The sequence below is a fragment of the Phyllostomus discolor genome, chromosome 4 (genome assembly GCF_004126475.2).
Source record: "Phyllostomus discolor isolate MPI-MPIP mPhyDis1 chromosome 4, mPhyDis1.pri.v3, whole genome shotgun sequence".
Classification (NCBI taxonomy): Eukaryota; Metazoa; Chordata; class Mammalia; order Chiroptera; family Phyllostomidae; genus Phyllostomus; species Phyllostomus discolor.
The window spans coordinates 124,036,615-124,052,784 of NC_040906.2; the positions used below are offsets into that span (position 1 = coordinate 124,036,615).

Genomic DNA, 16,170 nt, shown 5'->3' on the forward strand with positions numbered 1-16,170 from the left:
AATTTGTCTTAGTTAAAAGTTTTTCTAGAAGCAAAGCTAGTTTCTGACATTTTATGGCTTTAATCTCATGTTACCTAATGCCAGATGAGACAGATTTTTACCATGCACTGAGCTCCTATGAATTCACTCATTAATTTTTTTTTAATTTAGTAATTTATTTGGCAAATAGTTATTGAGTACCTGCTATATGCCAGGCATTGTTCTAGGTGCCAAGGATAAAGAACAGCTCTTACTACATTCTCGTTGGAGGAGAAAACAGTAAACAAATACATTTATAATGTATTAGATTCTAATAAGAGCTCCAGAAGAAACTAAAGCAGAGTAAGGGGGATGGGAGCTGGAGGAGGTTGCCCTGTATAAAGGTCAATCAGAGAGGCCTCCCAGGTAAGATGACACATAAACGAAAACCTCAAGGAGGTAAGGAAAGGTGCCATGGCATCTGTGTTATCCTAAAGCAGCAGAGAAAAATAATATAGAAGGTAGAGGTGCTAGGCCATCTTTGGGATATTGTCCCCTTCAAGCATATTTTGATCTGTCACTGTTTAGGTTTTTGAGGTCCTCTTAATCAAAGGCAGTTTCAGAATTGTACCTACAATGAGAAATTACAAAAATGTTACATTAAGTTGAGGCATTAAAATTATTCTTACAATTGTGTCTTCATGGACAATTTGAACATTTGCAAGTTAATCACTGTGCAGCTGATCTAAGCCAGTTGGCCAATTCTTATTAGTCATGGTAATTATTTCTTTTAAGTTACCACAAATGCTTAATTAGCAAACACTGCACCATTGCTCCTAGGAGAAACACAGGGTTATGTTCCTACAAGTCTCTTTTCATAATATTTTCATCAACTCATCAATACATAAGCTTATTTTATGTGTTTGTTTCAAGATGCCATCTTTAAAATATATTGTTGATTCATGAACACTGAACTCATGGCCACAGCACTGTAACTGTAACTCATGCCTGAATGAAGCTTATCTAACACATGTATTTTCTCCTTCAGGGACATCATGCCTGCTTTAAAAAAATTGTAGTAAAATATATGTAACATAAAATTTACCATTTTAACAATTTTTAGATGTATAGTTTAGTGGCATTAAGTACATATCACAGCCTTCTGTCATGTACTCATGTGTAATATGAGTACATGAAAGTTTCATGTTTCATGTAGAATATGAGACGGCACTTTGTCACTAAGGAGGGGACCACTTTAAATCACAAAATCACCAACAAAAAGCACAAAGTGAGAAAAATGGCACTAAGGATACTTTTTCAATATAAAAGCTCAAACATGGCAGAATGCTATCTTGTTCAGCCTAAGCTAGGAATGTGAGCATGAGGCAACTCCAGTTTCCATCACTCCGTGCACATCTGTGGAGGACCTCAAAAGCACTGCAGATATTGATTTACAGGTTACCAATAATGTTTAGGAAGTAGGCAAATTTGCAAACACAGAATTTGTGAGTAATGAGGATAAACTGTATTTAATGACTGGTAATAGACTAAAGCTGTGTATTTTGGACACTGATGATTAGATTGAATTAATGTTTTCAATAATTGATCTGTCAGGTTAGAAGTTGGCTCCTTTACCAGTATAAAATTATGCACATCTTATCTAATTTGATGGTTTTCATTAGGGCTGGACCTATGAGTAAGTAACAATGATAGCTGTTTGTAGGGAGTGAGTTGAACAAGGAGCCACATCTCTTTAAATATATCACCACCACCATCCCTTTGTACCCCCTCCCCATTCACCAAATAAATAAATGTTTGGCCCTATTGACATAATAAACTGAACATATTAAAAAATAAAGCTCTAGAAATCAGAGATTTAGAATTTATTATCTTCACTGAAGTATTACAGCTAGTAAAACAGATGTGAATCCTACTCTATAAATGCAAGTGTGCAAAAGTATTTTTTAAAAGATTTATTTTATTTATTTATGAAGAGGGGAAGGGAGGGAGAAAGAGAGGGAGAGAAACATCAATGTGTGGTTGCCTCTCACACGCTCCCTACTGGGGACCTGGCCCACAACCCAGGCATGTACCCTGACTGGGAATGGAACCAGTGACCCTTTGGTTCACAGGCTGGTACTCAGTCACTGAACCACACCACCCAGGGTGCAAAAATATTATTTTTTAAAATGACTTAAAACACTTCCAGTCAAGATGGAGGTGTAGGCAGACACAGCTCGCCTCTTCACACAACCATATCAAAATTATAGTTAAAATATAGAACAACCATCACTCAGAACCAGGTTGAATGGAAGTCTGACAACTATGGAATTAGAGAAACCGCATCCATGCAGACTGGTAAGAGGGGCGCAGATGTACAATGGGCTGGTCCCTCACCCACATATCATGATAAAAATTTGGGAGAGGTATCTCAGGAGCAAGGAACCCCACATCAGGCCCCCCAGCCCAGGGTTCTAGTACCAGGAAGATAAGTCCCTGCCACTTCTGGCTGCAAAAACCAGTGGGGATTGAGTCAGCAGAAGAAACTGCTGGAGCTCCAAGCAGTTCCTCTTAAAGAACCCACACACGAACTTCCTCAGACTCAGTCCCTCTGAGCTCCAGCACTGGAGTAGCAGCTTGAAAGGCACCAGTGGTATACAGGGAGAAACTGAAGTGTCTGGCATCAAGTCAAGCAGAGGCCATTGTCCCTTTGCTAAACCATTCCCCCTTGGATCCAGTAATACTGTTTGATTTGTCTTGGAGATCCTTAGAGATGCTGCCCCACCCAGTTTACAGGCCCACCCAAGCTGCTTTTCCATATGAATGGCTGGTCTTGGCTCCTGCTTCACATCTTCCTAAATCCTATCAAATGAGCAACAGCTGCCCTCAGTGAACCCCAGGCCCTACGCTAGAAGCCACCAGCCTAGATTCACAGCTTGACTTCACCTGGGAATCTTCATGCCCAGCACAAGTAGCAGCCATCTCAGATTGCTTTATAGCTTATGCAAGGTGGCCCCAGGCAAAACACAGTTGGGAGCTGAACTTGGCCTACATTACCTGGGAAACCCTAGGGCCAGAACACCCAGTGGACAGTACAGACCACATTTGAGTACCACCAACCTGTCCCTGCACAGCTAATCCTCCATAGAGGGTGAAGATTAGTGGTAAGTAGTCACAGCCAATCTTTGCAGCTGACTGACCTGAGTAAATTCCTCTCACTGATCTGCCAACAGCAACCAAGGCTCACCTGCAAGAAGAGGGTACACTCAGCCCACTCCTAGGGTGTACCTCGAGTACCCAGCTTTGGTGATGGGGAAGCAGTGCCTCTGGACCCTACAGGCCACCTACTACCTTAGGGCACTCTACCAAGACACGGAGTCAAAGCAGCTCTACCTAATACATAGAAACAAACACAAGGAGGCTGCCAAAATGAGAAGACAAAGAAACATGGCCCAAATGAAAGGACAGATTAAAACTCCAGAAAAAGGGCTAGATGAAATGGAGATAAGCAATCTATCAGATGCAGAGTTCAAAACATTGGTTATAAGGATGCTCAGGGTACTTAGAGAGGACCTCAGCAGTATAAAAAAAGACCCAGTCAGAAAGGAAGGACATGCTAATTGAAATAAAGAACAATTTACAGGGAAACAACAGTACAGTGGATGAAGCCATGAATCAAATCAATGATTTGGAATGTAAGGAAACAAGAACAACCAATCACAACAATAAAAAGAAAAATGAACCCCCGCAAATGAGGATAATGTAAGCATCTCCTGTTACAACTTCAAGAGGTCCAACATTTGCATCATAGGGGCACCAGAAGGAGAAGAGAAAAGGCAAGAAATTGGAAATCTATTTGAAAAAAATGAAAAAAACTTCCCTAATTTGGTGAAGGAAATAGACATGCAAGTCCAGTAAGCATAGACCATTCCAAACAAGATGGATGCAGAGGCCCACTCTGAGACACATCATAATTCAAATTCCAAGGGTTAAAAATAGAGAATCTTAAAAGTAGCAAGAGGAAAGAAGTTAGTTACCTAAATGGGGATTTCTATAAGACTATCAGCTGATTTCTTAAAAGAAACTTTGCAGGCTACAAGGGGACTGGTAGACAATATTCAAAGCGATAAAAAGCAGGGACCTACAACCAAGATTGCTGTACCAGCAAAGCTATCATTTAGAATCAAAGGGCAGATAAAGAGCTTCTCAGACAAGACAAAACTAAAGGAGTTCATCAACACCAAACCATTTTTATACAAAATGTTATAGGGACCTATTTAAGAAAAGAAGATAAAACTATGAATAATAAAATGTCCAAAAATACAAGTCTATCAACAACATGAATCTGAAACACAGACTAAGCAAACATGAAGAAGACAGAATCATGGATGCAGAGTATGTTTTGATGGTTGCCAGATGGGAGAAGGTTGTGGGGAATAATGGGTGAAGAGGTGAGGGAATTAAGAAGTACTAGCAGATAGTTACAGAATAGCCATGAGGAGGTAAAGTACAGTATAGGAAATGGAGTAGTCAAAGAACTTACACGCTTGACTCATGGACATAAACGATGGCGGGGGGATTGCCTGAGGGAGTGGTGGTGCTGGGTAGAAGGGAGGCAAAGTGGGAAAAATCAGGACAACTGTGATTGCATAATCAATAAAATACTTGAGCCCCCAATCCAACTGAGCTCATATTTCTATTCACTCTCAGCTTTGCCAAAGATTCCAAGCCCTAAAAACAAGGAAGCACTCCCATACCTAAAGGAGTCATTTGTCAGGGTTCTCAGGTTGTCCAGTGACAAAGGATACCCCCCCTGATGTTTGGTGCTTGGTAAGATGCTGGGATTCTGAATGCCTGAGACTGAATTCACCTTACTGGCTGTTCAGAGCACCCCTACAGGTCACATGTAGAATCTTGCTCTTCTGAGACCTACCAACCTGTGTCTAATTTCTGGTCTGGGGGCATTTCCCCCTTTCTTTCCTGTTGCCCTCAAAGCCATTCCATTCTCTCCCCTTCTTCTGGGACACTTTAGGACAACTGCCTCAAAGAGTTTAGGGTTTATCTAAGAGACAAGAAAGAACAGTCAGCCTCAGGAAGCTTCTACATTCCACCCAAATCCCTAAAGTAAGGTTTACAAAGGGCCTGGTTATCTGTCGAAAGCAACAGAAAGGAGTAAAACACCCATTAAATGCTTAAATCAATCATCCTGTTATGTTAATACACCATCTCAAGGGAGAAGGGAATTTTTATTGCTAGTCATTATCTCCAGCTCAGTTGTTCTAATACACATTTAAAAATCACAATATTTTAATATTGAAGGGTATTGGAAACTGCCTAGTAAAACTTTAAATACTGAGATTACAAGTGCATTAGCAGCAGAGCTGATACTAGGACCAAATATTTTGGCTCTGTGTTCTGTGTATTTTCTGCTGAATTCTCCAAAAGCAAACCACACAGTTCCCAGAAGAAACCCAGATTTCAGGTTAATTTCCAGTTCCAGAATGTAAGCAGATGTCATGTAATTGTTGTTTTGTTTCGTTTTGTTTTGTTTGGATAATCAAAAAAAGGCATAGTTCATTGTGGTGCTTTTAAGAAGAAAATGTCAAGTTGTATTAAAAGATAGTGACTCTGAAAATAATATATTTATGGATGATTAGCAACATAAAATCTAAGATCGTGCCAAATTCAAATGCTTTCCGTAATTTTTTTCTAGTGATATTTAAACACTTTAATTTGCCTCTCCTGTTTTGCTAAAATATTTTCTGGTCTCAATGGGTATGTTTTCTTTTCTTATTGTGTAGGGAAGACTTAATCATATACTTGTTTTAAATGAGTTGGGAAGCTGGGAATTTGACTTCAGCTTAACTTTGTCATTGTGCATCCTGTCCCTATACCTGATGTGAATTTCTTATTGTTTGAAGCTATGGTTGGGTTTCACATTGGTGTATGTAGGTAATCCTAGCCCTTACTCTGTACTTGGGCACCTAACTAAATGTCACTGAGCTGGGTTCATATTTGGAGCTTATCGTATTGCCTATCAATTTTATAATACAGAACACTTAAGGTAATGATCAATTATTATCTGCATTACTGAGTTGGGTCAATTGGAGGCTCAGTACTGCTAGGACACCCTCAAATCACAAATTAATGGTTAACCTCGGCAGTGGTATAGAAATTAATACACTTAGTGGTATAGAATTAATTCACTCCATCAGTTAATGCTTACTTTAAGAAGCCTCTAGAAAGATGATCAGTATTAATTTTGAAATATTTAGGTATTTTTGGAAAGTCAAGGAATTGAATTAAATCCACCCGAGACAATGGCTCTCGATCCTTACATTGAACTCCGGAAACAGCCTCTTCGTAAGTATGTCACTCCATCGGACTTCGATCAGTTCAAGCAGTTTCTCGCCTTTGACAAACAAGTAAGTGACCTGGGCACCTTAGTAACTTTACTCCTTGCCAAATGTAGTGGTGTTTTTATTAGCTAGTTGTTCTGGTAGATGTGTGTTTGGAAACATTACATCTATAATGTAACCATCCAAATACAGTACTGTTTTGCTAGTTTCATCTAGAGTCAGAGGTATAGGAATGCCTCAGTTTTGTATTAGAGGTCCAACGAAGATTGGAGCGATAGTGGAGTTGTCGTGACTTCCACCGAACTTTTAAATCTTAAAGCATTCCTGAGCTACATCTGCTTCCCACTTTACATTTCCAGCCAGCAACTTCTCTCCCAAATATGAATTAATCTCATAGAATCCTGTGGGAAACTTAAGTGAATTATTGAGAAATTTCAAAGGTATTGTACATATGTAGGTTTCCAATGTTAAAATAGTCACAGAAATCCCACTGCAGATGCTTCCTTGTTAAATTTTCTATTAATGTATATGTACAGAATGTTCTGAGTATTTTCCAACTCCATCCAGCTTTCCTACCGGCTTGCGTAGAGAACAGATTTCAGTCTTCCTTTGTGTGCTAAAGGGAAAGAGAAAACAGAGAGATCACTCTCGATGCTTCTTTGCTGCTTTTTTTTCTCTCAGAAATGTAATTCCTTTGAGTTCAGAAAATTTTACCTAGCATGATCATAGCTTTTAAGGCCATCCTTTTACCGATCATATATCTGTTATAATTTTGTATTTAAAGATTGTGTTGTTGATACTGTTACTAGAAGATATGTGTTGGTGGAACTGAAAAAAAAGACTGATAAATGAAAATTCTTTCCATACTAATTATCTATAAACCATTCACCTGTATCTTTATTAATACAAATAAACCACTGTATACAGTATCCTTTGCTCTTTTAACTCATCTTTTCTTTCACTGCCTAATATTTTGGATCAAAGTGAATTCTTTTTCAGCACAAATTTATAAGCCTATTAATATTTTCCAGCTTTTGACATGTGATATGTAATTTCAAATATTTTTGTGTGTTTCGTATTTCCTTTTTATGAACCATCTGAGATTACTTCATCATCTTTCTAGATAATTTGTTTCATTATTGTCTGATCTATGAATGCCAAAGCAACTAAGTTAAACCCTCCACTTGTACAACTCATATACAAGTCACTACTTTGGATTTCTCAAAGGTTCTTCGATTCTACGCAATCTGGGATGACACAGACAGCATGTTTGGTGAATGTCGGAACTACATCATTCATTACTATCTTATGGATGATACAATAGAAATTCGAGAGGTCCATGAACAGAATGATGGGCGAGATCCCTTTCCACTCCTGATGAACCGCCAGCGGATGCCCAAGGTTTTGGTGAAGGATTCGAGTATGTTTGATTTGATTCCTCTTCTGATAATTGGGACACTTTTTTGGACCTCAGAGGAGTTACTTAATGTGGTCATTCCCCTTTACACTTAGGAGGCTCTTGCTGTGTTCTTGTAGGAACTCAAAAAATTAAGGAACTCCTTTTCTTAATTTCTCTCCTTTACTTGCCCCCTTGGTCTCAGCTGCCTCTGAAACGGTCAGGTGGAGATGACTGATGCCCAAATCAGGAAACACCACCGAAACAGCTGTGGGAGACTCATTACAGTGTGGAAGAGCAAGGCTTCTGAACTGAAGCAACTTAATATCGGATTTTTAGTGCATTTCTAAAACAAGCTTGTTTTCATTCAAAGATGTAGCTTACCACTTCCTCATGGGCTTCCATGGCTTTGCTTCTTGCCTCAACTATGTGGTGAAGGAAGTTTCTGTTCGGGATAACTTAAGACTGGAAAAGGCATGTCTGTGACTCATAGAGGTGGGGCCTCTTTGTATCAACACTTGTTCTTTCCTTGCTGGTGGTATAACACAACCCAGTGGATGGGAGAGAGAGGATGCAGCAAAACGCAGGTGACACCGGCCATCCATCAGTCTTTCTCTGGGATACTTAGTCTTCCTTAGTAGTTTAAGAATTTTCTCTTACAAAAATGTCATCTTGGTGTCACGTAATGATATTTCTCATGCTGGGATGGCTAAAAGAACTCTGTAAATTTTCATTGATTTTTGTCCCCTTTGTCCTTTTTTTTTTGGATCAAGGAGATAAGAAATTCCTGGTATAGAGCAAGAGGTTTGTCTTAGAGATTATTAACAAATCGAGATTAGAGGCTACAAAGTGGCAGTCTGAAGGCTAAATTCAGCATACCCACATGTATTTCTTGGCCTGCACAGTGTTGTTTAAAAATATGCAGTGTTATTTGGGGGCCAGGAATTGGAGGTTTCTGTTATTGGGAGAGTGGATAAACAAAATGTGATGAAGGAATACCTTGACAGATATGTAGTAATTAGAAACAATAAATAAAATGCACAAGAAAGCAGAGGGATGCATCTCAAAAACATAGTGCTCTATGAAAAAAGAATTGAAAAGAGATGTATAATGCACTAACATTTACATAAAATAAAATGCACACAAAACAGTATACATAATACACATAATAATAAAAAGCTGCATATTAGAATGGTTGCATGTGAGGTAGAAGAAAATGAGATTGGGGAAAAGAATAAAAGGGAATAAAAACTGTCATTTTAAATTAAGAGAGTTAACATTAAAAATCTATTTTTTTGAAAAATGAGAATAATGGCTAACACAGCTTGTATTCTCAGCTAGCAACAACTGAATGTAAACCCTAGTTCAACATCCAGCTGCTGCCTACCATATTCTTAATACTTAGCTTCCTATACAACCCTCTTAGAGTTCTAAGACATTGGTGCTAATGTACCAATTTTGGCCTTTCGTATTACTTAAATGAGCCTGAAATTCCTGCCATCTGGAGCTAATAAAAGTTAGATTTACAGTAGATTGCAAGAAAGGAATGGGAAAGTAGTCAGGGTAACATGAAAAAAAAAGCGTCACTAAAACTGAATTCCTTGAAATCTCAGGATCCATACTTGTCTCTGCCATTATCAATGTGACCTATGTCTAAAATTTTCAGTATGTAATCATCCTGTTCTATAGCTTCTCAAATTTTAACAAGCTTTTCATCAGTTATATGGAGAGGCAGTGTGGTGACATATATGTAGTTCTTTTAAAAGATAGGAAACATGCCCTGGTTGGTGTGGCTCAGTGGATTGAGCACCAGACTGCGAAGCAAAGGGTCACTGATTTGATTCATAGTCAAGGCACATGCCTGGGTTGTGGGCTAGGTCCCCAGCTGGGTGTGCACAAGAGACAACCGCACATTAACATTTCTCTCTTTCTCTCTCCCTTCCCCTCTCTCTAAAAATAAATAAACAAACAAACAAATAAACCTTTAAAAAAAAGGAAACATCATTTGGGGAAAGTTACTGTTAGTTGTGCAGTAGAGGGACAGAAAAGGCTAAGCTTCCATCAGCTAAATAATTCCTTTAACTAGAACTGTGGTGTTAAAGAGGTGACATTTCTAAATTCGATTAAACAAGAGATTTAAATGTATGCTATAGGCACTAGTTCATGAGCTAAGTGCTCTGGAGGATAAAATGGAAATATAATTTCTAGACCTAGAATCCTGTTCTCTTTTTTGTATGTGTAAGCTTTTTAAGTATATTTTATTGATTATGCTATTATAGTTGTCCCGTTTTTTTTCTCTCCTTTATCCCTCCCCACCCTGCACCCCTCCTCCCAGCAGCATTCCCCACCTCTTAGTTCATGTCCATGGGTCATACATGTAAGTTCTTTGGCTTCTCCATTTCCTATACTATCCTTAACTTCCCCCTGTCTATTTTGTACCTACTATTTATGCTTCTTAATCCCTGTACCTTTTCCCCCATACTCCCCTTTCCCCCTCCCTACTGATAACCATCCATATGATCTCCATTTCTGTGATTCCATTCCTGTTCTAATTGTTTGCTTAGCTTTTGGTTTTGTCTTTTTTTTTATATTCAGTTGCTGATAGTTGAGTTTGTTATCATTTTACTGTTCATAGTTTCGATCTTCTATTTCTTAGATAAGTCCCTTTAACATTTCATGTAAGGGCTTGGTGATGATAAACTCACTTAATTTGACCTTATCTGGGAAGCACTTTATCTGCCCTTCCATTCTAAATGATAGCTTTGCTGGAGAGAGTAATCTTTTTTAAAAAATAATTTTATTTTAATTATTATTCAAGTATAATTTTCTGTCCTTTACTCCCATCCCATCCCACCCACACAGCCCTCCCCTCCTCCCTCTCATTTCCACCCGCCCCTAGTTTTTGTCCATGTGTCCTTTATACTCGTTCCTGTAAACCATTCCCCCTTTTCCCCTGAAATTCCCTCCCCTCTCCCCTCTGAACACTGCCAGCCTGTTCTCTATTTCAGTGTCTTTGGTTACATTTTGCTTGTTTCTTTGTTTTGTTGATTAGGTTCCTGTTAAAGGTGAGATCATATGGTATTTGTCTTTCACCACTTGGCTTATTTCACTTAGCATAATGCTTTCCAGTTCCATCCATGCTGTCACAAAGGATAAGAGTTCTTTTCTTTTCTTTCTCTCTTTCTCTTTCTTTCTTTCTTTCTTTCTTTCTTTCTTTCTTTCTTTCTTTCTTTCTTTCTTTCTTTTTTTTCTTTCTTTCTGCTGTGTAGAATTCCATTGTGTAAATGTACCATAGTTTTTTGATCCATTCATTTACTGATGGGCACTTAGGTTGTTTCCAACACTTGGCTATTGTAAATTGTGCTGCTATGAACATTGGGGTGCATAGGTTCTTCTGGATTGGTGTTTCAGGGTTCTTAGAATATAATACTAGCCGTGGAATTGCTGCGATTGCTGTCAAAAGGCAGATCTATTTTTAGTTTTCAGAGGAAATTCCATACTGTTTTCCATAGTGGTTGTCCCAGTCTGCAATCCCACCAACAGTGCACTAGGGTCCCTGTTTCTCCACAACCTGGAGAGAGTAATCTTGAATATAGGTCTTTGACTTTCATGATTTGAATACTTCTTTCCAGCCCCTTCTTGCCTGCAAGATTTCTTTTGAGAAGTCAGCTGATAGTCTCATGGGAACTCCTTTGTAGGTAACTGTCTCCTTTTTTTTTTTGCAGCTTTTAAGATTTTCTCCTTATCTTTAATCTTGGGTAATGGAATTATGATATGCCTTGGTTTGTACTTCCTTGGGTCCAACTTCTTTGGGACTCCCTGAACTTCCTGGACTTCCTGGAAGTCTATTTCCTTTACCAGATTGGGGAATTTTCCTTTATTCATTGGTTTTTCAAATAAGTTTTCAATTTCTTGCTCTTCCTCTTCTCCTTCTGACACTCTTATGATTCAGATGTTGGAACACTTAAAGTTGTCCCAGAGGTTCCTAAGCCTCTCCTCATTTTTTAAAAAATTGTTATTTCTTAATTCTGTTCTGGTTGAATGTTTATTTCTTCCTTCTGTTCCAAATCATTGACTTGAATCCCAGTTTCTTTCCCTTCACTATTGGTTTTCTATATATTTTTTTTCACTTTGCATACCCTTCACTTCTGCCTCTATTTTGCATCCATACTCAATCATTTTTGTGAGCATCCTGATTACCAGTGTTTTGAACTCTGCATCTGATAGGTTGGCTATCTTCTCATTGCTTAGTTCTTTTTCTTGAGTTTTGACTTGTTCTTTAATTTGGGCCATCTTTCTTTGTCTCAGTGCACCTGTTATGTTGTAAGGAACAGAGCCTTAGGTATTCACCAAGGCAGGTTAATCCACTTCACTACATTGTGGTGTTGTCTGTGGGGGAAGGGTCCAAAAGGGAACAGTGCTGCTTGCTCAGCTCTCGCCCTACTTTCAGTCACTTCCCCTGCTACACACAAGCAAATTGGGTCCTTCTGGTGCTGATTCCTTGGTAGGTGTGTTTGTGTATGTTCTAGGACCCTGTGGGTCTCTCCAAAGAACTCTCCTGTGAGGCTGGGAGTTTCTCCCACTGCCACAACCCCCACAGGTTTTTAAAGCCAGAGGTTTTGAGGCTTTATTTCCCTACAATGGAACCCTGGGTTATGCAGTCTGTCTCACTCCCCCATTGTTCCTCCTGACTTATCTGCACACAAATGTAGGACCACCTGGTCTGTCAGCTGCCACCTTGCTGCACATCCTCACCACCCCAGTTGCCTGTCTCCTCCCCTCCTACCTGTCTGAAGGAATGTTTCTTCTTTAATTCCTTAGTTATTGGACTGCTATACAGTTCAATTTTGTGGCAGTTCTGGTTGTTCTTTTGTTTGTTTGGGTTTGGTTTTTTGGGGGGAGGGGCATTAAATTTGTTGTTGTCCTTCTTTTGGTTGTTCAAAGAAGCATAGTATATCTATCTATGCCATCTTCTGGCCAGAAGTCTAGATTCACTGTTCTTACATCACTTCTAGTGACTAGGGAGGGAAGTCACATAAGTACACAAAACTGTTAAACAATAACATAAGTGTATGTGATTACCTGATTATATAACTTAGACATGTCATCTAGACAGAGCTCAGAAGAGATGCGAGCTAATATGAATAAAAAAGACTCTGTGGCAGAACTGGGGTTGGACCCTGATTTAGAATGGCAGAGAAGAGAGAGAAAGAGCAATTTAGAGAGAAGAATAAGAGCAAATGTTGGGAAGTAAGAATAAGTATGCGATGTTTGGGGGTGTTCAAGAGACAGTGACTAGGCAGAGAGTTTGTGTTGAACAATAATAGGAAATTATGGGAGTATGTTTCCAAAGTTCTCTCCACCAGGGTCTCCTTTCAAGTAAAGATAAATTGAAATTATATACTTTATTATGCATGGAGTTAAAATATCTAAAAGTTCTAATTTTACACATTCTAAAAGTTCTTTGTTGAAGATAATTGCAGGTTACCAGTATATGGTAGGTAATGCCAAAAGAAGTGTATTTGGCTCACCAGAAGACTTCTACTATTCAGCTGTTGAACCCAAGTCCCTAGGTTCTGAAAGTCTGTTCAGTATCCTTTAAAAAGGCTTTCATTCTTTGATCTTGCCTTTTCCAGGATAAATACATATGTCAAACAACATCATAATTTACACAGTAAATATGTGCCGCTTATTGTAGTAAATTATACCTGAGGAAATTTGTAAAAATATAAATCCATGCCCACATATATCATAGTCAAACTTAAGAACACCCAATTCAAAAAGATGGTAAAAGCAGCCCCCAAGAACAAATTTACCTATACAGGACAGCAGTTATAGTGACAGCTTATTATCAGTAGCAACTGTGGTCACCAGAAGAGAGTTTAATAATATCATTAAAGTGTGAGAAAAATAGAATTTAATATATAGAGAAACTGTCTCTCAAGAAGAGGGTGAAATGCATCTCCAGGCAAACAAAACAGATTTTACTAACAACAGATCCTTAGTAGAAAAATTCTTGAGTTCACTTCAGGTAGAAAGAAAATGACTCCAGAAGTAAGATCTAAGGTATAAGAAGTGATAAATCGTACTTGAACAATGATTAAAATTAAAAAAAAAAAGAAGTGATAAATAAATAAAATGATAAAGTGTGATAAAGCTGAATGAACATTGAGTATACAAACTGAAGTAACAATGTTGAATTTGTGGGGATTAAAAATATCAAGGTAGAAATAAATTGTATGACAATCATGGCATAGGAGGGGATAACATTTAAAAACATTTTAATTAAATTTATTAGTAAAATTTGTTAATAACAATATATAAGTTTCAGGTGTGCAATTCTATAATCTATGTTCTGTATATGGAGTGCTTACCATTCAAAGTCTAGTTTCTTTCTGTCACCATATATTTGACCTCCTCACCCCCTTTCATCCTCTCCTACCCTACTTCTCTGGGAACTACCATACTGTTGTTATCTGTGTTATGAGTTTCTTTGTAAAAAATAAAAACATATTCTGAAACTGTTATTTTAAGAACATACTTAAGATGTAGGGACATACAGAGGTCAAAAAAGATGCATAAGCAAATAGCAAAAGAAACTGATAAGACTATATTAGTATAATACAAATAGATTTTAGGACAAAAAAAACTGCTAGAAATAAAGAGGATCATTACATATTGTAAGAATTGTATTTACTAGGAAAATGTAATAATTCTAAACTTGTATGCAGTTAATAACATGGCTTCAAAACATATAAAGCAAAAATTTATAGCACTATTATGCAGAGAATGAACAAATCCATCAAAATAGTGGGAGTCATTAAAACATTTCTTTTAATAACTATTAAAAGAGACAAATTAATAAGCATATATGTGAACAATATAATTATGAATATTCATTTAAGCAATATGTAAATACATCAAAACCTGGGGAATTTCCCATTTTTCCCTTTTTTAACATTTTGCAATTTTTATTTTTTATTTTTTTATTGTCATTCTATTACAGTTATCCTAGTTTTTCCCCATTGCTCTCCCTTGCCCCACCCATCCCCTGCTCCCACAGTCAATCCCCACCTTGTTGTCCATGTCCATGCATCATTTATGCTCGTTCTTTAACTAGGACCTTCCCCTTCTTTCCTCCCTTATCCGCTGCCCTCCTCCTCTGTCAGTTTGTTCTTTGTTTCCATGCCTCTGGTTCTATTTTGCTCATTTGTTTGTTTTGTTCATTAGGTTCCTACTACAGGTGAGATCATATGGTATTTGTCTTTCACCACCTCACTTATTTCATTTAGCATAATACTCTCTAGTTCCATCCATGCTGTCACAAAAGGTAGGAGTTCCTTCTTTCTGTCTGCTGTGTAGTATTCCATTTTGTAAACGTACCACAGTTTTTTTATCCACTCATTTACTGATGGGCACTTAGGCTATTTCCAGCACTTGGCTATTGTAAATGGTGCTGCTGTGAACATTGGGGTGCCTAGGTTCTTTTGAATTGGTGTTTCAGAATTCTTAGGGTATAATCTCAGCTGTGGAATTGCCGGGTCAAAAGGCAGTTCCATTTTTAGTTTTTTGAAGAAATTCCATACTATTTTCCACAGTGGCTGTGGAAAAGCCTGCAATTCCACTAACAGTGTACTAGGGTTCCCTTTTCTCCACAACCTCGCCAGCACTTGTTGTTTGTTGATTTGTTAATGATGGCTGTTTTGGCCAGTGTGAAGCAGTATCTCACTGTAGCTTTAATATGTATCTGTCTGATAACTAGTGATGTCAAGTGTCGTTTCATATGCCTATAGGCCCTCTGTATGTCCTTCTTGGAAAAGTGTCTGTTCAGGTCCTTTGCCCATTTTTTCATTGGACTCTTTGTCTTCCTGGTGTCGAGTCACATGAGTTCTTTATATATTTTGGAAATCAAACACTTGTCCGAGGTATCACTGGCAAATAAATATATTTTCCTATATGCTTGGTACCCTTTTCATTTTGATAATGTTTTCTTTAGCTATGCAGAAGCTTTTTAATTTGATGTAATCCCATTTGTTTTCCATTTATTTAAGTACAAATATAACACATAACTGATCATTCTTAACACATTTTAAAGAATGGGCACTTTATACAATATTTCCTGACTTCAAAACAATGAAACTAGCATTCAGTTTTGGAAATGTAACAAAAAATATGTGGACATCAAAAATCACATTTCTAAATAATCCATGAGTAAAAAGAAAACTCAGAAAATACTTAGAACTGAATGACAGCAAAAACACCCTCCAATCTTTTAGATACATCAAAAGTGCTACTTGGAGGAAGATTCATAGTCTTCCCTCCAATCTTTTAGATACATCAAAAGTGCTACTTGGAGGAAGATTCATAGTCTTAAGTGTTTATTTAAGAAAGAAGAAAGACTGAAAAACTAAGGTGGACATCCTTAAAAAGTTAGAATAAGAGTGACAGAATGAATCT

At 37.9% G+C, this 16,170-nt stretch overlaps 1 protein-coding gene across 2 annotated transcripts in view; it reads left to right on the forward strand.

The window, feature by feature from the left end:
* Positions 1-16,170, forward strand: part of EFHC1 (EF-hand domain containing 1) — a 70,508-nt gene that overhangs the window by 20,058 nt on the left and 34,280 nt on the right. For both annotated transcript variants that reach the window (XM_028509765.2, XM_036024229.1), the window contains 2 exons: positions 6,234-6,383; positions 7,545-7,737. In XM_028509765.2, coding sequence (XP_028365566.1) covers positions 6,234-6,383; positions 7,545-7,737 — 343 coding nt within the window. The remainder of the gene's footprint in view (positions 1-6,233; positions 6,384-7,544; positions 7,738-16,170) is intronic.